General features: G+C 35.6%; 1 protein-coding gene across 1 annotated transcript in view; it reads right to left on the minus strand.

Moving 5' to 3' along the window:
* LOC124229526 (solute carrier family 22 member 9-like) overlaps window positions 1–16,762 on the minus strand; it is a 37,593-nt gene extending 20,831 nt beyond the window's left edge. Inside the window, exons 1-2 of the mRNA XM_046644769.1 lie at window positions 16,219–16,762; window positions 15,428–15,531 (exon numbers count right to left, since the gene is read on the minus strand). Of these exons, the coding sequence (XP_046500725.1) occupies window positions 15,428–15,531; window positions 16,219–16,620 (506 nt within the window). The 5' untranslated portion in view covers window positions 16,621–16,762. The remainder of the gene's footprint in view (window positions 1–15,427; window positions 15,532–16,218) is intronic.
* Between the last annotated feature and the right edge of the window lie 6,812 nt (window positions 16,763–23,574).

The raw sequence follows: 23,574 nt of genomic DNA on the forward strand, positions 1-23,574 counted from the left end.
ATTTAGGTACTCTGACATTGGATGCATAAATATTTACAATTTTCATGTCTTCTTGATGGATTGCCCCTTTATCATAGCATAATGACTTTTTTTGTCTCTTTTTACCATTTTTAGTTTAAGGTCTATTTTGTCTGATATAAGTATATCTACCTTTGCTTTTTTTTGGTTATCATTTGCTTGAAAAATCTTTTTCTATGCCTTTGTTCTCAGTTGATTGTGTATGTATGGCTAAAATGAGTCCCTTATAGGCAGCATGTCATTGGATTGTTCATCTTGTTTACCATTGAGTTTTTAATCAATTCAACCGTTCTGTGTCTTTTGATCAGAGAATTTAATACATTTACAATTAAAGTAATTATTGGTAAGTAAAGACTTACTATCAGGATTTTGTTAGTTGTTTTCTGACTTTTTTGTAGATCTGTTCTCCCTTGCTTCTCATTGTGTTATCTTTTGTGTTTTGATATTTTGGTATCAATATGCTTTACCTTCTTTATCATGTTTATTTGTGTAATTACTGTAGATTTTTCCATTGTGGTTACCATGAACAAAAGCTGAACTCATAGAAACAGAGAGTAGAATGGTAGTTACCAGGCCTGGAGGATGTGGAGAAATGGGGAGATGTTGGTCAAATGTATAAACATTCAGTTAAAAGATGAATAAGTTCTGAGGACCTAATGTACAGCATGGAGACTGCAGTTAACAATACTGTGATATATTCTTGAAAGTCACTAAGGAAGTAGATCTTAAATGTTCTCACCAGACAGAAAAAGCAGTAATTATGTGAGGTGATAGAGGTGTCAACTAATCCTATTGTGGTAATCATTTAACAATATATATATCTGTATAAATCTTCATGTTGTACACCTTAAACTAACACAATGTTATATGTGAATTCCAGAAAAGGATGTTTTTCTGGAGACAGCTTGGACTAAAGCATGTTTGCTGATTCTGTATGACCAGGAATATTAATAAATGGACAAAAATTGGGACTGAGCAACTGCTCTGTAATCTTTACTTTGCTCACACTATACTTATATTATAATACAACTGTTAAATATGTTATATTCTGAGTTATTATACAATATATTCTTTAGTCCTATATTTGTGTTCCAATTCTGAATGAAATAGAATCTATACAAAGAAGTGCTATGATTAAGGAAATGATGTAGCGGTGATTATGAGAAAGCCTGCTCATTTAGAACAGAAGCATTTATATATATATATATATAATACATAAAGTACTCATACAAAAAGGTCTCAGATAAATTTGTGAAATGTAGTGACATTTGTGTTATCAGGCCTTTGAAGGAAATCTGGTTGTCCTTTCCCAAAAGAAGGATTAGAACATCATGATGAGCCATACTGTGGAGCACTATGTTAACAATTAGGAAAATAAACCAGGATTACACATACAAATGTGTATGTGTCTCAAAAACATACTGGTGGTTGTACAAGAAAAAATAATGAGAAAATAACACTTTTAAATAATATGTAAATTACAACATATATATGTGAAACAATGTCATTTGTTTTGTGAAAACACAAAAATTTAACAATGTCATTAACACATTATAATAATCCCTATTTTTGGAGGAGAGAAATGAGAGTAGAACACGGAGAAAAAGTGAAACAGATTTATACATACATATATGAGGAGAATTCATGGCCAAGTTAATGAGGACATTGTCTCATATAATGAGACGTATAATTTAACCATCTGTTCTTGACATGCCAAAAAATAGAAATTTGTGTAGTGCAATATATAAAGGCTGTTTTGTCATTAATGATTGAGTGTTCTGGCTAGAGGTTCATCATTGCTTCTCTTTTTTGTGGACATAGAGGAAGACTATACTTCCAAGTCTTAAAATTTAGTAGGCTCCATGCACCTATGTGCTGACCATGTACTGTGGACAGAAGTGACATAGGCCAATTCCAGGTCTGTCCATATAAGACCTATTTTAGTTCTACTCGTTCCATCTGACAACATGGCTGGAAACAAAGAACTTTTGATGAAAAGTCAGTTGATGGAAGGAGTTATTTCCGGAGTCATTGCCTAGAAAATGGTGGCCTGGATGGTCAACTCACCCACAACAAATTATGACATCAATGAGAGTCACTCTTTTATTCAGGTGACCAATCAGGATTCTGGATTTTTTATTGCAACAAGTTACTTTGACTAATACAATAATGCTGTGATTATAACGATATTTAATAAAGATGGCTAGAGAAGCTTTGTGTGTATTTCTTTTTGTGTATGTTACCAAATTTAATTGAAAAAATATTTTATTTGAAAAGAAATGTGATATATATCTATAAACAAATATGTTAAAAGAGGTTACACAACTACACATACACATATCACACATATCCTAATTTTATTTAAAACATGTATTTGTGATCTACGTAAATCCAACAGTTGATGTTAATGTTGGCTCCCATTTGGGTGGGTTTATTCCCAACAACTTTTTATTTTGAAGATTTTCAAAAATGAAAGACAGTTTAAATGAATACTGTAGTGAATCCTGGTGTAAACCTCAACCATATTCAGCATGAGATATCATTTCTTCATTGACTTTATTTCTTTGAATGTGTGTGAACACACACACTTTTTTTGTTGAATCATTTGAAAGGCAGTTGCAAATCATATGACACGTTATTCCTCAAGATTTTAGCATGCATGTATTAAGAATAAGGACAGTTTCTGATATTATTACAATTCTATTATCACACCTAAGAACACTAACAATAATTCCATCATGTCATCTATTACACCATATTTAAAATGCCGCAAAAGCCCTCAAAATCTCTTTCTAGCTGTTATATTTCTTTATTCCATCCATGATGTAGTTGGAGTTTACATATTGCATTTTGTTGTTGTTTTGTCAGTCTTTTAAAATCTAGAATGTTCACTCCACTTAGCTTTTGCATGAAATTACCTTCTGAAGAGTCCGGTCAGTTGTCCTTATGTGAAATAAGGACAATTTAAAGTGTATTTTAAATTTTTATCCATATTTCAATTTTTACATGGCAATTTTTTGGTCAGAAAATAACCAAAGGTTAAAAAAGTAAAATATATATTTGCATTTTGTTTGCTGATGGTGAGGTCTGTGTTAAGGTCTTTGGGCTATTTTTTAATCAAGCTTCTTGTTTTGTTTTCTTATTGTTGAGTTTTAAGAGTTCTTTGTATTTTTTAGCTAACTATTCTTTATCAGATAAGTTTTTTGCAAATATTTTCTACCAGTCTGTGCTTTGTCTTTTCACTCTCTTGACAGTGTCTTTCATAGACCAGAAAGTTTTAATTTTAATGAAGTGAAGCTTATAAATTTTTTCTTTCCTGGGTTATACCTTTGGTGTTGTATCTAAGAAGTCATCACCAAACCCAAGCTTATCTAGATTTTCTCCTTTTTTCTTCCTGGAGTTTTATATTGTTGTGTTTTACATTTAGGTCTGTGATCCATTTTGAACTAATTTTTGTGAAAGGTGTAAGTTCTCTTTCTCAGTTCACTTTTTTCCTGTGTATATCTAGTTGTTTCAGCACTATTTGTCAAAAAGACTACCTTTGATCCATTGTATTGTCTATGCTCCTTTGTCAAAGATGAGTTGACTATATTTAAGTGGGTCTATTTCTGTGCACTCTATACTGTTGTATTTACTTATTTGTCTGTTCTTTCACCAATACCACACTGTCTTAATTACTGGAGCTTTATAGTAAGTCTTGAAGTCGAGTAGTGTCACTCCTCCATCTGTATTTTTCCTCTTTAATGTTGTGTTGGCATCTGGGTCCTTGGTGCCTCCAAATGAACTTTAGAATTAGTTGTCAATATTTACAAAATATTTTTTTTTGGATTTGTGAATTATGTATATACTTCTAGCCAAATTAACTGACACAACATTACAATTGACTTAAAAGGATTCATACAAGGAAAGTTCAGGTTAAATGTAATACTAATAAGGCAGGCAAAAGTGAACAAAAACATTGTGAAGATAACACTTTTCCTATTCTTGGTTTGTTATGCATCAGCTATATTATCAGGTAAAAGTGTGATTATGAAATAGGATTAAGCAAGTTCGCCAAAAGAAAATAAATTATCAAGAAGACTTTTAAATATGAATTGACATATGATAGTGTTTTTGTTTCCTTCAGGTATAGTCCCAGAAGTGGAATTGCAGATCATATGGTAGTTCTATTTTAACTTTCTTTTTTAATTGCAGTACCTTTGGGTTATAACAATATATAGCTTTCAGATGTACATCATAATATATTTCAAATTCTATGTAGATTACATCATGTTCACCACCCAAAAACTAATTATAGTCCATCACCTCACATGTGGGCCCAATCACCCCTTTTCAACAAAATAATTTTTGAGATTTTGATTTTGATTGCATTGAATCTATAGCTCAAGTTGGGAAGAAGTGACATTTTGAGAGTCTTTTTAATATTAAGCAGGAACGGGGAAGGGCTTTTGTTACTAACATTATGCAAAGTGCCACCAGTAAACAGTTTCTATTCTATGACAGGGAGCATGGCTCATCACTTCTTCCTCTTTACCTCAATTATATAATGTGTCTATGATCCTGAAAGAGGCTAGGCAGAAAGTAATTTTTATATTATATTTATATTTATATATAAAATTATTTATATTCTCAAGTCTGTGTCTTACATGAGGGTTCATAATAAATTGTTCATCATTATCAAAAGGCTTGAATGCATTAGCAATGATTGCCTTTCTCCAACTCTGAGATATAAGAGTCCTCTGTCCTTTCCATAAAATTATTATCCCCGATGGGATACTTTTGAGACTGAAAAGGGATGTTATTAATAATTAAGCCTAGAGTGACCAGGCAAATGGGATGACCAGTCACTCGAGGAATAAGGGAAGTCGGGATATTGTGTTGGATATGCAAAAGGAAGGGATCCTAGGAATTGATGCTGAGTAGTTTTGTCTAAACTCAGACTAGTGCTCAATTAGCACAAGACTGTGATCACCAAGGTAGTTTTCTGAGTACCAGAAGCCCATGTCTTCACCCTGTGTCACCCTCACCAAAATTTTTTATAACTTGTTTGTACAAAGGTACCAGAATGGTTCTTGCCCCTGCAATGGAGCAAAGATGAGGTCTGGTTTGTTTGAGAGCTTCAAACCATGAAGTTTTTTATTGCTTTATTTACATCTGAACACTTAGATATTCAACATTTTTAAGGAGTGAGGCCTCAAGAGAAAACGATGAGGCTGCATATTTACAAATTTTGGCTTAAAGGGATGTTCTAATGGACAGAAGGGATATTCCAAATGTTTAACAACCAATATGTGAGATTCACTGACCATTAATAATGGACATTGGTCTTGACATGGAAGTGGTCAAATAGAGTATGCCTGCTGGACCCTATATTTCCCCTTTTAGTGGATGGCTTATAGGGGATTGTTGCTTGGATATTTACAAACTGAATATCAGCCTGGCTAAACGCTAAGTTTTAGCTAGATTGTTTTCAAGCAGATCAATATTCTTAATGTTGCTTTCCACTACTTGACATCTGCTGCTTGACCAATAGGCACTTCCAATTTATTTTGTTCAAAACAGAAGTCTTAGCTTCCTCTTCCATATGTGCTCCTTTTTCTCTATTCCCTCATTTTATTTAACGGTATCAGCATTCATCCATTTGTTCAGGCTGAACATATAGATATCATCCTTGATCTTCCATTTGCTGTATCAAAACCTCCTTCTTAAACATTTGAAACCATCAGGAAATATTGTTGCACCTTTCTACAAAGCTGGTTCTCAATCCAGCTCAATGTTACCATATTCCTGGATACCTTCCCAATTAAAATCCCCATCATTTTTCCTAAGAGTTATTGGAAAGCCTCTTAAATGATGTCTCTACCACCACTTTTGCTTGCGCAGTTAATTACCAACGAAATGAAAATACTGGAGATTAAGAGATTCTATCATAATACTACTCTTAAAGTCCTGTGATGTGTGCATTTCATGTTCAGGGAATAAAGGACTTAAACTCTTCAGCCTGCCCTCCACTCCCTCAGAGAATAAGTGGAAAGCCTATGCACAACACAAAAAGCAAGAACCAAAAAAGAGTATTGGAGTATTGGAGAGTAACAGAAGCAGGTAGACTGTGGTGTATAGTGGATGCTCTTTCAGAGGAGACGGATGGGGATCAATGTAAAGAAGATCCCAGTTCCATGGCTATAACTTGGACTAAGGTGGAATCCACACAGTAAGTATAGTGATTCGGTGCATGTGCAAAACCTGCCTTCTTGTGGTCTGGAGAGCCAGGTCACAGACTGTGGGAGACTGGGAAAACTGAAGACAGTGAGGGTTCCAGCAAATGAAAGAGGCAAAGAGGGGATCTCTCAGTTGTGTCTACCAGACATCCCTGATGGGCTCCTGAAACATTCATGTCCAGAAAAAGCTCAAAGCAAGTCAGCAAAAGACGTAGATCTGAAGAGAGTCCAGTCACATAAGAAACAGTGCATTTCAACCTTAGGCATGAAAATTGCTCACTAAAATGAAAGAATCAGTATTACTGATGAATAATAATGGAATCCAGAATTTCCACAGCTTAATATTCATAATAGTAAGGATACAATTCAAAATTTCCTGACATGTGAAGAACCAAGAAAATGAAACCTATTCTGAAAAGAATGAAAATGATTTGAATCTTCTCCTGAGATGAGATAAATTTTGGAATTAACCAATAAGTATCTTAAGCTGGTAGTATAAGTATCCTCAAAGATGTAAATAAAATATGATGTATGAAAATCACAGCTCAGAAATACACACTCTCAGCAGAGAAATTAGCAGAAACAATCCACAAGAACTGAAATTCTTGAACTGGTAAAGTACTGTTTCTGATATAAAAATTCACTGTATAGAATTAAGAGCCATGCTTACATAAGAGAGAGACAATGTGAACTTGAAGACAGAGCAATAGAAGTTATAGAAGGTGAGGAAGAGAGAGAAACAATCCTTTAAAATAATCAACACAGAGCCTCAGAGTGCTGTTACACCAGGGGCCAGCAAATATTTTCTGTAAAGGACCAGATAATTATTATTTTATGCTTTATGAGCCACATACAGTATCTAGCAATTTTGTAATTGTTTTTTCTTCTTATATTAATTTTTGCATTTCCTTTTATTACAATAAAATATATATAAAATAACATTTTCCTTTTTAGTCATGTTTAAGTGTATAAACCAGTGACATTAATTACATTCACAACGTGGTGGAACCATCATTACTGTCTACTGCCCAAGCTTTTTCATCACTTCCAAAGAAATTCTGTGCTCAATACACAATAATTGCTTTTTCCTCCCTTCCCCCTAGTCTCTGGTCACCTCTTATCTACCTTTTTTATCTTTGAATTTGTGGAATCATATAAATGGAATCATACCATAGTTGTCCTTTTGTGTCTGTCTTATTTCACTTGAGAACTGTTTGTGTCCTAAATGTGGTTTACCCCGGAGAATATTCGATGTGCACATGAGAATTATGTGTATTCTGCTGTTGTTGGATATCGTATATATGTGTGTTAAGGCTGGTAGGTTTAATAGTGGTCAAGTTCTGTATTTCTCATTGCTCTTTGGTCTAGTGGTCTGTCCATTATTGAAAGTGGGGTATTGAATTATGTAACTGTTATTATAGAACTGTATATTTCTCCCTTAAACTATGCTAGTGTTCACCGCCTATATTTTGAGCTCTGTTGTTTCATGCATCTATATTTATCATTGTTATATATTCTTCTTGAATTTACTTTATGAAAATCAATATACAAATTCCTTCTTTGTTCTGCATAGTAGTGTTTGAGTTAAAGTCTATTTTGTCTGATATTAGGACTAGCCAAACCAAGTTTTCTTTTGGTGACAATTTGCATGGAATATCTTTTTACATCCTTTCACTTTCAACTTATTTGTGTCTTTAGATCCAAAATGAATCTCTTGCAGACAGCATATAGTTGGATTCTATATTTTTAATCTTTCTGCATTCTTTGCCTTTTGACTGGAGAGTGTAACCTATTTACATTTAAGGTAACTACTGAAAGGAAGGACTTGCTTCTGCTATTTTGCTATTCGTTTTCTGTACATCTTACAGACTTTTTTGTTTCTTATTCCCTGCATTACTGACTTCTTTTTTGTTAACTTGACATTTTCTGTAGTGATACACTTTGTTTCCATTTTTGTTTCCTTTTCTGTATATTCTATACGTATTTTTCCTGTGATACCACGTAATATCCTAAAGTGGTAGTAATCTAGTTTGAATTAATACCAACTTAACTTCAATTGCATAAAATCTCTACTTCTATATAATAATATGCTCACCCTGCTTATGTCATTGATATCACAAGCTACATCTTTAGACATTTAAACATAGATTTAAAATGATTTTAACACATTTGTGTTTTAAATCCTTTAGAATATAAAAAGTAAATTTATACACAAAAATTACATTAATACTTGTTTTTATATTTGCCTATGTATTTACTGTTGTCAAAGACCTTTTTTCTTCATATCTATTTCTTCTTTGAGTTACTGTCTATTGCCATTTTATTTCAAATGTAAGGATCCCTTTAAGCATTTCTTTAGGGTAGGTCTAGTGGTATTTAACTATATCAGCTTTTGCTTATCTGTAAGTGTCATAGTTTCTAGCTCATTTTTAAGTGATACTTTTCCAGATACACAACTCCTGTTTGACAGTTTTTTTCTTTCAGTATTTAAATATATCATCCCATTGCCTTCTGCCCTCCAAAGTTTCTAATGAGAAATCAACAAATGATTTCATTGAGGAGCCTTTGTATGCAATGAATTGCTTCTCTCTTGCTGCCTTCAAGACGCTGTCTTTCATTTTTGCCATTTTAATTATAATGTATCTCAGTGTGGGTCTCCTTGAGTAAAGTCTATTAGATTTCCTTGAGGCTCTTGGATTTGTAGATTGATATTGTTCACAAAACTTGGGGAGTTTTCTTCATCATTTTTTCACACAATGTCTCTGCTGCTTTCTCTCTCTCTTCTCTTTCTGAGAAATCACTAAGTAGTATATTGGTATGTTTTCTGATGTTTCATAAGTCCCTTAGGTTGTGTTTACTTTTCCTTATTCTTTTTTCTTTCTGTGCATCAGACTTGATAATTTTAACTGCCCTATCTTCCTGTTCAATCTTTCTTTGGCATGCTCAAATCTGCTGTTGAATCACTCTAAAGAAAAATTCAATTCAGTTATACTTTTCACCTCCAAAAATTCTGTTTGGCTCCATGTTTATAATTTCTATAACATTGTGGGTATTCTCATTTTTCATGCATTATTTTCCTGAGTTGTTTTAGTTCTTTTTACGTGTTTTACTTGAGATTTTTGAACATATTTAGGACAGTTGTTTTAAAGTCTTTGTCTGGATGTCTGACTTCTAGACTTACTCATGAACACTCCATGTCAGTTTTTCCCCCCTTTTAAAGGGCCATGTTTCCATTTCTTTGCATGCTTTCTGACTTTTATTTTTTGTGGAATATTGGGCGTTTGACTGTTATAGTGTGGTAACTCTGGAAATCACATTTCACCTCTTTTCCAGGGATTGCTCATTTGTTTTTTATGTGTTGAACAGTTTAGTAGTCAATTTTTGTGTGTATGTGAAGAAGATTGGCCCTGAGCTAACATCTGTGCCAATATTCCTCTATTTTATGTGGGATGGCATCACAGCATGGCTTGACCAGCAATGTTAGATCTGTGCTTGGGATCCGAACCTGTGAACCCCAGGCCACTGAAGTGGAGAGTGCAAACTTAACCACTATGCCACTAGGCTGGCCCCCATAGTCTATTTTTTTAGAATTTTCCAAACTATTCTGAAAAACTATTAGCTTATCTTCAGCTAAATTTTGACAGAGATTTTCTTGAATGCCCAGAGGTCTCCCAGTGTTTGCAGATTGGTTCTGTTTTAGGGCACTCCTTAAAGACTTAGCTAGGGTTGCACTGTGGGTAGGTATCAACCTGAGGTAAAAGCTGTAGATATTCTCATGTCTTTTCTGAATATGTGCTTTACCTACCATTGCATGCGGTTTTCCAAATTCCCCTTTACATATAGCTGTTTTAGAATGTCTTAATTTCCCGAAGAGTCTCAGCTGAGCTTCTCCTTTATGTGTTATATAGTCTATTGTATGTCTTCAGCAGTGCTTAATGTATATCAAAATCTTTTCAAATAAATACTCAGAGGAGTGGCAAAGTTAGCTGTCCCCTTAGTGTCATCCCCCATGTTAAAACCAAGTGGACATTTATTAACCCACAGAAGATTCCCTACAAAGCACAATAGGATGTGCAAGAGATCCATGAAGCCATACATCTGAAGGTAGGGGTACTGGATTCCTGGAAAGCAGTGGAAGGAGGTGTGTGTATCCCCTCCAACTCTCCATTGGCGGCATTCTAGGTCCTGGGCTTTCACAGAGCAGCCTTTGTGTGACTATAAAAGGAGACAGGGAAGCAGGCAGGTCTGCACAAGAACACTTTTGCTTTAGGAGTTGCATCCCAGCCCTCAGAAATGCTCCAAAGGAAGTGGAATGGCTCAGCCACCATGTGGGTGCCCCACCAAGCACAGCAGACCAGAAAAACTGCCCATGAATCTAGAGCAGGCCCACATTCATGAAAGAAAGTGCCACTTCCATCTAGTGTATCTGTTTGACTGGTCCCAGGCCAAGGCAGAATTTCTACACCAGAGCAACAGTGCATGTGTGTGTGACCTGCCAAGTGACTGAAGCCAGTGGGAAAACACAGAAGATCCCTATTGGCACAATTTCCCATAGATGTGATAGGTGCTGAAAACACAGCTCCTGCCCCCACCCAGAGGTGGCAGGTGGAATCTGTGACCTGATAATACCACCGTGAGCTGGCAAAGGAACACTTCATCAAACACTATAAAGAAGTACAAAAACACTTCAGAGCAGAAGGAAAATGACAAGCCTGCATAAAACAATCCTGAGGTCACATAAATTTACAATCTAAATGGCAGAGAATTCAAAATGATTGTCATAAATAAATTCAACAAGTTAGAGGAAAACTCAGAAAGATAGTCAATGAACTCAGGAATAAAACTAATGAGCACAAAGAATTCTTCACCAAAGAGACTGAAAGTCCAAGAAAAAAAGGAAAGAAATTCTAGGCATGAAGAACACAGTGAATGAAATGAAAAACAATCTAGAAAACTTAAAAACAGAGTTGACATTTTGGAGGACAGAATTAGCAATTTAGAGAACAAATATAGTAATGCTTCAGATGGAGGAGGAGAGAGAACTAACTAAACCTTTAAAAGAATGAAGAAATTTTTCAAGAAATATCTGACTCAATTAGGAAATGCAACATAAGGATTATAGGTATTCTAGAGGGAGAAGTGTGGGAGGAAGGAATGGAGAGCTTGTTGAAAGAAGTAATAGTTGAGAGGTTCCCAAACCTGGGGGAAAAAACTGGACTTACAAGTATATGAAACCTATAGAATTTCTATTCACATCTGTGCAAAAAGAGCTTCACCAAGGTATATAATAGTAAAACTAGTTAAAGTCAATGACAAAGAAAAACTATTAAGGTCAGCAAGGCAGAAGAGAATAACCTACAAAGGAACCCCTATCAGGCTTTCAGTGGATTTCTCAACAGATACCTTACAGTGTAGGAGAGATTGGAATGATAAATTCAAAATACTGAAGGATAAAAATTTTCAGGCAAGAATACTCTATCTAGAAAAACTACCCTTCAGAGATGATGGAGAAAGGAAATCTCCCCAGATAAACAAAATCTGAGAGAGTTCATCACCACCAGACCTCCTTTACAATAAATGATCAAGGATGCCCTTATACCTGAAACAAAAAGACAAAGGTTTGCAAAGCCTTGAGCAGGGTATAAATAGAGAAAATTGCAGCTCTCTATCAGAACAACTCGGCAAACACTTAAACACAAAATAAAAGATAAAGAGAAGGAAAGCATCAAAAAATACTCTAAACACTCTATTTTAATCACAAACTCACAATGCAAAATAGAATAAGTTGTGACAACAATAACTTATAAGTGGACGGAGAATGGGATGGAATGCTTAGGTTAATGGTGATAAGAGGATATCAGAAAATGGACTATCTCATAGGAGAGATCTTGTATACAAACTTCATGGTAACCATTAAACAAAAAAGCCAGAGCCGAGTCACAAATCATAAAATGAATACTGAAAAAACCATCACAACAAACAAGCAAACTGAAGTGGCAGTCAGAAATTCAAGAGAAGAGAAACAAAGAAAATATAGAACCAGCAGAAAACAAGAGACAAAATGGCAGTATTAAGCCCTCAAATATCAGTAGTCACCATAAACGTAAATGGATTGAATTCTCCAATCAAAAGACACAGAGGAGATGGAGGGATTAAAAGTCAAGACCAAACATTATGCCTCCAGAAAACAGACCTCAGCTCTGAAAACAAACACAACCTCACAGTGAAGGGATGAAAGATGATACTCCAAGCAAATGGAAAACAAAAGAAAGAAGGTATTGCCCTACTTATATTGGACAAAGCAGACTTCAAGATAAAAAAAGATAATGAGAGCCAAAGAGGTGCAATATATAATGATAAAATGGAAATTCCACCAAGAGGACATAACTCTTATGAATATATGTCCACCTAATACAGGAGCACCAAAGTGTACAGAGCAACTATTAACAGACCTAAAGGGAGAAATTGACAGCAACACAATAATAGTAGGGGACCTGAATACCCCATTTATAGCAATGGATAGATCATCCAGACAGAGAGTCAATAGTGAAAGAGTGGATTAAAATGAAACACTTGAGCAGATGGACTTAAGAGATATAGAGAGAGCATGCCATTCAAAAACAGCAGAATACACATTCTCCTCAAGTGCACGTGGATCATCTTCAAAGATAGAGCCTATGTTGGGAAACAAGGCAAGCCTTAATAAATTTAAGAAGATTGAAATCATATCAAGCATCTTTTCTGATCACAATGGTATGAAACTAGAAATCAAGTGCAAGAAAAAAGCTGGAAACTCAGAAATATGTAGATACTAAACAACTGAGCAACCATTGGATCAATGAAAGAATCAAAGGAGAAAATAAAAAATACTTGGAGACAAATGAAAATGGAAATACATTGTACTAACTCTTATAGGATGTAGCAAAAGAGGTTCTAAGAGGGAAATTCATAGCAATACCTCAACAAACAAGAAAAATCAATCTCACATAAGTAATCTTAAAGTACACCTAACAAAACTAGAAAAAAGGAAGAACAAACAAAGCCCAAAGTCAGCAGAAGGAGGTAAATAACAAGAATTATAGCAGAAAGAAATGAAATAGAGACCAAAAAAAAAGAAAAAAAACCAGCAGAAAGGATCAATGAACCTAAGAGCTGGTTCTTTGAGAAGATTAACAAAATTGACAAACCCTTAGCCAGACTCACTAAGGAAAAAAGAGAGAAGGCTCAAATAATAAAATTAGAAATGAAAGAAGAGAAATTACAATGGGTGTCATAGAAACACAAAGGATTATGAGAGAATACTATGAAAAATGATATGCTAATAAATTGGATAACCTAGAAGAAATGGATAAATTCTTAGAATCATACAACCTCCCAAAACTGAATCAAGAAGAAATAGAGACTCTGAATAGACCAATCACAAGTAGAGACTGAAACAGTAATCAAAAATACAGAAGTCCAGGACCGGATGGCTTGTCTGGAGAATTCTACCAATCATTCAAAGAGTTAACACCTATCCTTTCAAACTACTCCAAAGACTTGAAGAACACTGAATGCTTCCTTACTCATTCTGTGAGGCCAATATCACTCTGATACCAAAACCAGATAAGGACAACACAAAGAAAGAAAATCACAGGCCAATATTGCTCATGAACACAGATGCAAAAATCCTCTACAAAATATTGGTAAACCATATACGGCAATACATTGAAAGGATCATAGACCGTGATTGAGTGGGATTTATACTTGGGACACAGGATAGCTCAACACCCTCAAATCAGTCAATTACCACATTAACAAAATGAGGAAAATATACCACATGCTCTTCTCAATAATTGCAGACAAAGCATGTAACAAGATCCAACATCCATTTATGATAAAAACTCTCAATAAAATGGTTATAGAAGGAAAGTATCTCAAGATAATAAAGGCCATTTCTGGTAAAATAAATAAATAAATAAAAAGAATTCATTATATGAATATCCTGCATCTTATTCTATTATTGGTAGACTTCTGGATTATTTCCAGTATTTGGAAATTATAAGTAGTTGAGAGTTTTATTTAAAAAGTATAAATTTTTTCATGCCCTTCTCCTGCATATAATCTTTTTGTTTTTCCTCTTAGCTTTGTAATGAACTTAAAATTGCTTAGATTATCTTGCTCCCTCCATTTAAGCTAGATCTCCACTGTAATCTGCTACAGGCCCCTTCCACCTCACACCTCTACTATGCTGCATTCTATAAAAATTGCTATATCTATAATTTCTCATGATAGTTTCACAGAAGACTGGGTTACTGGACTGCTGAAAATAAACACTCTGTCTCTGAACTCATTTATATGTTACATTTACTGTGATATATTTAGTGTTAACATTTCTTAGCTGAGATAACAGTTAATATTATGCTGGTGAAGGGTAAGGGCACCTCGTGTGTTCCACCTCCCTTAGGAGAGATGTGGTTGGGTGTGGGCAATGATTTCAGAAGAGGCCGATTTCAGAAGAGGTACTATCAAGCACGGAATACCCCAAACTTCTCACATGAAAAACTGTGACAGCAGTTATGATTAGATTAATTACTTTACATAATTGTGAATCTTAACTTTAAAAACCTGTTTTTGCAAAACCAAAATTTAAAGTTACTGGCATAATTTTTCCACACACCACCAGTACACATTGCTCTATACCACACAGGTTTTATAGGAAAATATACACATCACACTAGGGCAACTAGACCAAGATGACCATTCATTGGAAAGCCACAACCATTCAGCTCACAGAGTCCATGAAGGACTGAACACAGGACCCCTGGCCAAGGCCAACAAAGCAGTTTTCCATATCTGTGTCTTCAAACAGGCTGAATCTCATGCCATCAAATATTTTCTTCTTCATTCCCATGGGTAACACTTTCTCATATTTCTAACCTACATGTTTTAGCACCTCCTCTCTACATCCTGTCCTGATGTGGTTCCACATTTGATGGAAATGTCATTACAGTGTCCTGTACACCAAGCTCAATGTTATAAAAATAGCACTACCATACTGATTAATACTTCAATTGTATTTCTAGAACAGTGGAGACCAAGCCAGCTCTAGAAGAGTGTAATTTGCAATATTTGTTTCCTAATGAACGAATGATTAATGAAATAGTGAAAATACCTAGGAATAAAAAAAGCTGTGATCCAGTGATACTCACCTGTCTGATAAATGGCCATATATGATGCTTCCCACCAGCGTTCCAGCCATGAATAAAAATTTAGAAACTGAGTTCAGTAACTGAAATTCACATACCAGGTCCCACTGTAAGAGAAAGAAACTTGCAGAGGAGAGCTCCACAACAGCTTTTAACCCCACAGTAGAAAGACCTTAATTTACTTGTGTATTTTAGTATATTGGACCCCTATCTTCCCTCCCAGCTTCCCTTTCTATATTAGCTGACCATCTCACTTAGATCTCAGCTTAAACATAATGTTTCTGGAAGCCTCCTCTAAAACTGCAGGTTTTATTAATGCCCTGTTTTACTCCATGCTAACTTGTTCTCAACATTGGCCACAGGGTGCAATTATTCTAGTTTTCAAATTTTATTCATGGTTGAATTTCATCATAGACCTTGTTTGACTGGTCTGGGTTAGAATCTGAGCATTGAGGTTTTCATCGATCTCCCAAATACTTATAATTTCCAACCAAATGGTAAGCAATACGGACCTAGCATAACATTTTTAACACATTACAGAAAATTACTTGCTTAAAATTTTGTCTTTCCAAGAATTAAAGCATATAATAGCAGGGTGAAAGTCTAGTTTTGAATTCATTAGTATTATTATTTATGTAAGTGGCTAGCATTTAAGAGAGAAGTAAATAATATTTGCTGAAAGAGTGAAGAATCAGCACTTACGTAGTGACTAAAGTCTTAAAGCACTTTCCTTATTTTTTCTACCTCTAAATACCCACACTCTGAACTCACAGGACTTACACGGGGTCTCTTACCTCAGTCACGATGGTGGAAGAGAAGGAGCTTTGGTCATACACCCAGCCATTCACACAGGCCTCCATGTCCAGCTCACTCATATTAGGGAAGGTCCCATTCAGGTGAAGGAGATGCCACTGCGGGTGGAGGAAGCGATGACACTTCTCTGGCCTCAGATTTGAATCCAATGGGATGGAGATTCTGAGGACAGCATCTTGGCTGAGGATCCCAGTGCCATTAACAGAGACAGTGTCATTGTCGAGGATGTGGACCCAGCAGCGGTGACCAGGGACAGCAGCAGTGAAGTTCTCCAATAGCATATGAGGGTACACTATGAGGCTGGAAATACAAAAGAAAACTATCTGAAGGATCTGGAATCTCCCCAGACCTCCAACTTGATCCAGGAGGTCCTGAAAGGCCATAGAGGCTGAGCAGGTGATCCCCAAGATTAGGCAAAATGACTGTATCTAGAAAAGTTCAAGGGGAGAAAATGTTTCCTTCCACACTAAGTATGTGATGGCCGCACTCTCTCCTCAATTGGCCCCGTATCCCCTCCAAAGCAGGGCCATGGACACTGTTCCTCCACAGTGTTTTAGGGTCAGGTTAGTAGCTATTCTCATTAGTTATAGAGAGAAATATTTTAATGAAGTTCTTCCAGAAGTTAACAATTAAATCTGTTAATAATGTACTTTGTAAAATTTCTTGTTCTCAGCAGAACTTCAAAGTCAGCATTGGACTTTGATCTACAGAATCTTAGTAAACAATCTAAAATAAACCTGCTACCTGTTATACAGTTCTTTCAGAAAATCTAATTGGTGAGACTCAAAAATGCAATGCTTTTTGATTTTTCTTTGAAAAGAAGAGAAAGCATTTTGCTTGTTTAGTACTGAATTTTGATTAAAAGAGTTAACAAAAACAATACTGAGTTAAATTAAAGCGAGTGAAATATGGTGCCATCCTTCCCTTTTCATAAGTGACATTCTACTTCAGTTCTAATCATACCATACATTCACACTGAAAGTAAGTTACTGGAAGTAGGGGCAAAGTGATGGAGACCAGAAGAGTAAACCAGCGGTAAGCTCATATAGAGGTTTATTTGTATTGGTTTATTGACTCATTCAGATAGATTTGTGAGGACCTTTTCTGTGCTCCTAGGCATACAGTAATGTGTCAGACAAGAACTCTTAAAGTTCAGCAAGTAAGGGAGAATTGAATAAATACTTACACTCTGATATCACAAAATTCCTATCTGGTACATGCACAATGTGCTAGGGAAGAATTGAAGAGAAAATATGGGATGATGATAATATTAATAATAGTAATAATAATAATAATTAGCACTAAATCATCTGCTGAAAATTTCTTTATTTGCAGCTTTATTGAGATATAATTCATATATGATTTGTTAAAAAGCAACATTCAACTGCGTAAATTTGAAGATGTAATTGGATTTCTTAAGCACTTCATGAATCAAGCAGCATCTTATCCAGCTACTAGAAAGGAGTTATTAGGAGGCACACAAAATGGAAAGTTTTTATAGGAAAGAGGGTGGGGTAAGGACACGATTAGCAAGAGAAAAGAAAGTGTTATTTTGGACCAGAACATCTTTTGGGGAGAAAGGGAACTGTCATGAGTTGTATCTTGCAGTTTACCTTACTTGTGCTCAGGAAATTTCAGATTGGCTGTTTAAAGGTCACATTTCTCAGAGGCCTGAAACTGTAATTAAATCTTGATTTGTTGTCATGAGGGGCATTTTGGGCTTGTTACTTCTTTATTTTATGAATTCTCTCCATTTTATTAAAACTCTTGGCCTGACTGAGAGATGTGAAAAAAAAAATTAAGGCATTAATGGCACCATCAGCCACTGCTCTGTAGTTCTCAAAGCTTTTTTCTGTTCTTCTGTGTGATATCTGCAGGTCATGATGTTTTTGCTTAATTCCTGTGATACTTATAGGTCATGTCTTCAGGTTCACAGTACTTAAGTTGATCATTTTCTTTGTTCCTTCTCTGACATTCCAGTCTTAGGGAGATCATTTTCTTGGTGGTTATCAGCTGCAACTTGCATTTAAAGATTTTGAGAGAACACAATGTTACCAAACTAGGTTCATTTTGCCTGCCAAGTGATTATGCCAATCACTGAGGTTAAGATTTTGCAAAGAATAAGGGCTTAATCACAAGGCAGCCAAGAAAGGAGGTGGGGAATCAATCTCAGATCTGCCTCCCTGAAAACGAGGACTTGGGGATATGTATGGGGTAGGGGACAAGATTGTCTGAAGTGTGGGAGCAGATGATTGTATGTAAGGAGTAGTGAGGTAAGTGATGATAAGAACGAGTGTAGTCCAGCTTCATGGCTCTTCATAAAACGTATGTTCACAAAATTTTGATGTTCCTATGATCTGAGAGTGGAGCTTTTAGCTTCTTGACATAAAAAATGTCACTTAACAAGCACCTGCATATGCCCAGTTGATGGGTTGGTGGTCTCAATTGGCCTGAATTGGACACGGGGGGGGGCTCCTAATTCTTGAAAAACAGCTCAACATCCACTGCCATGATGACCCAGGTGCTAGGGAGATATTATCTATAGGAACCAAATGAGGGCTGGTTAATATATTGCCTAAGCAACACAGTTAACGATGGGTAGATGAAGAACTAAAAGCTATAGTTAGTAATTGCAAAAAAAAAAAAAAAACACAAAAACTTTAGTTAGTAGCTACTTAATCATTAATAGCTAACTGTTTACAGGTTTCAATCCCTCATATTCTTTGGTCATTCTTCATTCTTGAGGGGTTGAGAGTGATGACCAATCTAGCTACTTCCTGCTGAATTGGGGGTAGATCTGGTTTAGAAAAATGGACCTGTTTAGCACCTATTTCGAAATATTCCCTTGCTTCCAGCTTCAGGTTGACATTTTGCATTATTAGAATTTTTGCACTTATTCAACAGCTTTGGTATGACATCAAAAGGCACATTTTGCAATTATCCAACCAGAAGGATAAGAAGTATGGACAAGCAAAATTTTAATAGTCCCTGAAAAAATAGATCTAATTCCTTGGGGAATCCAAGAAAACAGTCCTGAAAATCAGTCTGGACCCAGTTCTTCTGGAGATACCTGCTGTAGCCATGTAGTTTGCTCTCTGATTTTGTCTACGTGAATTTCAACCTCTGATGAGCTGTTGATGTACACACAACATGATGAGTTAGCTATTGCACAAACTCCTCCTTGTTTAGCTAGGATATAATCTAAAGCTATCTGATTGTCCAGGACAACCTTTGCCAATAAACCTAATGCTCTCTTTTTGGCTGCTATTGCCTGTGCCATTTCATTGACGAGTACCCCCAAAGTGTGAGAGAGATTCCTTATCATGTGCTTGTGGGATGCAACACCCCACCAAGGCAGCAAAGTTTGCCCAAAGAAATATAAGGTGTCAACCTCTTGGAAGCCAGCAAAGAATTAGTAGCACCACCCAGCATAGACCTCTTAGTTCTAGAAAAAAGGTTAAGAAAACTTGTCCAATGCTGGGTTTCTCCTAAGCCATATATAAATGTAGGTATAGTCAGGTACCACAAAAGGCAATAACACTGTATGAGCCAAGTAACCAGGCAATTGTAGGACCAACACTGATGATCAAACCCACAAAAAAATACAATGAGGTGAGGTACATACTGTCCGGATTCCTGGTGCAAGCATCTGAACTTTTGTGTTACTTAACTATAAGTCTGTTACTTCTTTAGAGCGCTCAAGGAAACTTTCCTTTGAAATTATGGAAATATTTGAAAGGAAAACAAAGTGTCACCGTGGATATAAACATATGGAGTATGAGGGAGTGAGGATGAAGTAGCCTCACTCTATAGCTTATGTTTGTTGCTGGGACAGATTACAGTTATCATTTGGTACGCCAGTCAAGTTTTTCAGGGAGAAGATGAAGCCGTTATCTTAATGATATCATGAGTGTTAGAGGAGTAGTTCTAAAAAACTACTAATAGGCTGTAGAGTTACTTATCTGGTACTTGAAAAGAAAATGGTTCAACCCTCATAGTGGTCTGCCGAGTGCACAGCTGATTTATAAAAAATTGAAAAGTATGACAAAGACAGCAATTATCAAAACAAGTGTGTCTAGGACGTAAGAATCCTAGTCAGAGGTGAACATCTCTTTCATGACTTCCTGAAAAGTAACATTAAGTTGGTTAGAGATTCACAAGAATAAGATTTAGGTAGTGAGAAGTCAGTGTCTGAAGTATGGAACCTGCCAAGGTCATGATGATCGTGGCTACAATGTTCTTTTAGGGTGTGATTCCCATTTCTTGTGGCATTCTGGTAGATGAGCTGAAGAGTGGGTTACCAGCAGTAGTCCATAGGGCCTGGTTTGGGAGGGGTGGAGTTGGTCCTCTGGATGCTTGTTTCTGCAGGACTTTAATAAGACCCAGTCTCCAAGACATAGGTGATGTAGAGTAATATCTGACAGTGTCTAGTTCCTTAATTTCAGTTCCCTTGGGGTCTCCTGGAACAAGAGGAAATTTCGACCAATGTTAGGACTATATTGTGTAAGCAAGTTACCAGGTAGTCAATAAGAAGCATTTCTAGAGAAGGAAAAGAAAAACAAGGTTAACATTTTGAGCAAATTATAAACCAGTTTCTTAGCCCAGGGTATAGCCACTCAAGAAGATTTCTAGATGTTAAGGTCAAAGCATCTTTTGCAGTTTAAAATGTCTCTGATGATGTCACCACATGTTCAGGTATCTTTTTTAGTGGCTTATACAGAAAGAGGCATGAATGTCTCTTGAGTTTCTATTAAGTTGTCCAGCTTCAGTTTGCAGGGCTTCAGGGGAAAGGGTGGTTCCAGTTTTCAATGATTCCAAGTGAAAACAATGGGAAAAAAATTGAAAGTGTTAGTTTGGAGGTTTGTAGTCAGATATTTGAGGAGACTGGAAGAACTCAGGATGCAGTCCAGTTTACAGATAGAAAACAAAAACCTCTGGGGCCAGTCAGGTAGCATAGTGGTTGGGTTTGCATTCTCTGCTTTGGTGGCCTGGAGTTTGAAGTTTGGGATCCCAGGCATGGACCTACACACTGCTCATCAAGCCATGCTATGGTGGCATCCACATACAAAATAGAGGTAGATTGGCATAGATGTTAGCTCAGGGCCGGTCTTCCTCACCAAAACAAGCAAACAAACAGGGAAAAAAAAAACCCTCACAGATAATTAACAGAGCTAGAATTAATATTCTTGAATGTGTATTGTAGTTTCTATTAAAACATAATTTTTTCTCTCTAAAATCACCCTCATTTTTACCATACATAGCCAAATTAAGACCAATTGCTTGGAAAAATAAGCCTAGTTTCAATAAACTTGGCCAAATTATATACTTATTCTTGCTGTATAGGCTCCTGTTAAATTTGGTTTGCTAGACCTTTTAATAAGGAATCACAGATTGGACTTTAAATGCCGCTTGGGGCCAGGAAAGCCAAGCCAAGGACTTGTCAGACTCTGCCTGCAATACCTACAGATTTGCGTTAATTCATTTCTTCTCTTTAGGTTCCCCAAAATATCCTGAGGTTCCTAGTACTCGCCAGGGAAGTGACCTTCTTTACTCACCTGGTAAGGTTGCTGGGAACCCTGTAAGCAAGGTACCAGACAGTTATTTCCAAGTGTATTTATTCCGTAAAGTCAACCCTTGTTCCTCAAAAGCTGTCTTGTCATATCTGAGTCTGAATTTTTCTCCCAAATATGGCATTCCAGTAAAAGACTTGGTCATATAACCAACATTCCCATTTGTGTCCTGTTATAAGTAGAACAGATTCTTATTGAACTTATGTAAATAATTTTATTGCCATGAAAACAATACCCACTCACTAACAGTTTCCAAATTCTGGAGAAATCAGGTAGGGAGAAAAAGATGAATGTTTCAATTTTGCTTACAAAGGTATAATTTTCTTAACAGAAAGAGAAAAATGTTTCCTTAAATCTTGAAAAAGGTTTCCTTAAATCTGGAAAAAAGTCTGGAAAATCTCAAAAAATCAACAGTATCTCAAATGAATTCATAAAAATGACAATCTTCCTCATCACTTAATTCAGTCCTGTGTAATCAGTCCTGATCTTAACCTTCTGTTAGCAGTTTCCTGAAATCATCAGTTTCTCCATTAGAGTTCTGTAATTTCCTACCCAGTTCAGTTTTATGGTCTGAAAGTTTATCAGAAACCTATATTCTAGACTAAGTGTTAGAATCCTTTCCATGAATCTCTCTTTCATTTTGGAAGATGATCTTTCATTTTGGAAGATGAAACATATTTGCAAAAACATCAGAGTAAAACAACTGTCTGAAAATAACAAAATGCTCAAAAATGGCACTTGACAAAGACACTTGGCTATTTCTGTGATATACAACACTTTGAGAAAATAAAATAGAATTATGACTGACAAGCAGGACAGATCAGAATTCCAGAAATGTCATATAATTTTTAAAAATACTTATATTAATAACATTTACCCACACAATGTAACCTAGGAAAGTTTATCATCATTTATTTGATAATACTTTTCATGTAATTTAATATACCAAATAAGTCTAGTTAGTTTAATATCGTCCTCTTTATAGAAAGTGATAACAAATTCTTTGAGAAGTACCAGGGCTGATTGAAAATTCTGAAAGTTCCCCTTTTTTTAAGTCAAAAGAAAGACTTTAATTCTGGGAGAAGATCATCAAAAAATATCAAAAGGTTTTTAAAAACTTGGTCAAATAGGAAAAAATGCTTATTGTGAAACAATGCTCAGTTATCCATTTAATCAAAGTGACAACAGAAGATGTTATGGCAAACAAGGAGAATTAAACAAATTTTTAAAGACCTTCATTTTCTTGGTAAAGAGACCTCAGCTTTTTGAACATAGGAAATTATTTTGACAAAACATAGAATTTCTGTCTTTTAGGTAGACTTACTAAAAAGTAAGTAAAAACCTTCTATAACTTCTTTATCAACAGTAGACTAAAAGTTTAAGAAAACTGTACTAATAAACCCAGACATATTTTACTTTCCTTGTAATAAGAAGCAAAAAGTAGATAGACGTGTTTAGCAATAATATTTTAATATGATATCTTATTTTAAAATGACCCAGACATTCAATGAGTTTTTATCATTTAATTTCACCTAGCAAAACTTCAAAGTTTCAGGTTACCAGAGAAATTTTGGATCTTAAGTATACATGCCACAACGTATAATTACTGTTAAAAAGTTCACCAAATGCTTTTATTCTTTCACATCTATCTAGTTTACTTGTTTCTAATAATTATTCAGATTGCCTATAAAACTTCATGAGACATTAGACAAAATTAGCTATCATTTTAAGTTATTATTTTTGCTAACCAATTTTGTAATAAAGATA

Source organism: Equus quagga, chromosome 17 (assembly GCF_021613505.1).
Source record: "Equus quagga isolate Etosha38 chromosome 17, UCLA_HA_Equagga_1.0, whole genome shotgun sequence".
Lineage (NCBI taxonomy): Eukaryota > Metazoa > Chordata > Mammalia > Perissodactyla > Equidae > Equus > Equus quagga.